The 1,443-nt window shown below is 31.0% G+C and overlaps 1 protein-coding gene across 1 annotated transcript; it reads left to right on the top strand.

Moving 5' to 3' along the window:
• Positions 1-84: 84 nt before the first annotated feature.
• Positions 85-1,175, top strand: LOC116351362 (testin-like; the record flags this gene model as incomplete). The annotated part of the gene is made up of 3 exons (XM_031783459.1): positions 85-128; positions 372-530; positions 595-1,175. Coding segments are annotated over 3 exons (433 nt in total), but the record flags the coding sequence as incomplete, so codon positions are not given.
• Positions 1,176-1,443: the final 268 nt, after the last annotated feature.

Genomic DNA, 1,443 nt, shown 5'->3' with positions numbered 1-1,443 from the left:
ACCAACTGTCAATCGGTCGGGAATTTAATGAAACCATAGTACATATTTGAGTGAACGCGTCACTGAAAATTTATATCAGAACATTTTCAGATTTATAGTATTGCGTCACACTGGGAACTTCGAAAGAAGTGTTTTTTACTTATATCAAAGTGAAACAAGACGTTTTTTTCACAAAGATTTATTGTTGTAATGAATAAAAACTACGTTTTGTTTTGCTTTGATATGCATTTCATTAATGTGCTGCTCTTAGTCTAGACCATTTTAGGGTTCTTGTAATGGAGGAAAACTATTTGGAGGATAATTTTAAGATATATTTCTCAATTTTTCTTTTAATATAATTTATTTTTATTTTTATTTTTTGTAATTTTCAGGTAATATTTATTGCGGTCGTGATTTGGCCAAAGTATTAAACTTTGAACGATGTGGAGCATGTGATGAAATAATTTGGAGCAAAGAATATACGTCAGCTGAAGGACGTTGTTATCATGTAAAACACTTCTGTTGCTATAATTGTGACACACCACTAGCTGGTAAAAACGGGTCTCCTTTTTTTAAAAAAAAAAATCTATATAATTGTATTTTTGTGGTTTTCAGGGAAAAAATATACACCAGACGATCAAACAAATATGCCTTTGTGTTTGGATTGCTTTGATAAATATTTTGCTGAAAAATGCCAAAGCTGTAAACGCATAATATGTTCAGATGAAGAAGCCGTCCGTTGGCAAAACTATCACTTTCATAAAAATTGTTTCAATTGTGCTGGTGTGAATTGTTCGAAGTCCCTTATTGGTCAGCATTTTCTCTTCAACATATTAACATATTAATAAGAATGGTTAAGAATAATAATGAAACTTAATTTTGTTGCAAACTAGAGTGTCCCGCAGAATTATTCCAAATGAAAGTGTCCCGAATATTTGTTTCGAATTAAAATGTCCCTACAAAAAAGATTCATGTAAATTTTCCTAAGTTCCATTTTCTTTTGCAATAAATTTGAGGGACATTTCGATTGTAAACTTTTTTTTGAGTCCATTCATAAGAAACTTTTTCGGGGGACACTTTGAGAAAAAGTTTTTTTGAAACATTTCAATCATAATTTTATCCACTATACGTATGAGAATTTAGAAAAAATATGTTCAATAAGTATCACATAGCAAGTTTATATGAAACTCTTGGAGACTCGGTATAGTGCACTCAAACAGTGAAAAAAGTCCAGATCGTGATTAACATCATATGGAATGCGATTTTTTCATTCTGATTTCATCAGGTGATACAGAAAATTGAGTAGTATTTGAGAATCGAAGAAAAATTAATTTTTTTTTTCATTTTTCGCGAATTTTTATACCATCTATTGGGTGTATCGATTAATTTTAAAGGATTTTTGTGTGAAAAGATACATTTATCACGGGGGACGGCAGTCCCCCAAGTGACGCAATACCCACATAC

The sequence above is a fragment of the Contarinia nasturtii genome, unplaced genomic scaffold, assembly GCF_009176525.2.
Source record: "Contarinia nasturtii isolate CC-2019 unplaced genomic scaffold, AAFC_CNas_1.1 Cnas_scaffold_5319, whole genome shotgun sequence".
Taxonomy (NCBI): domain Eukaryota; kingdom Metazoa; phylum Arthropoda; class Insecta; order Diptera; family Cecidomyiidae; genus Contarinia; species Contarinia nasturtii.
This window is presented reverse-complemented; position numbering and strand designations above follow the sequence as displayed.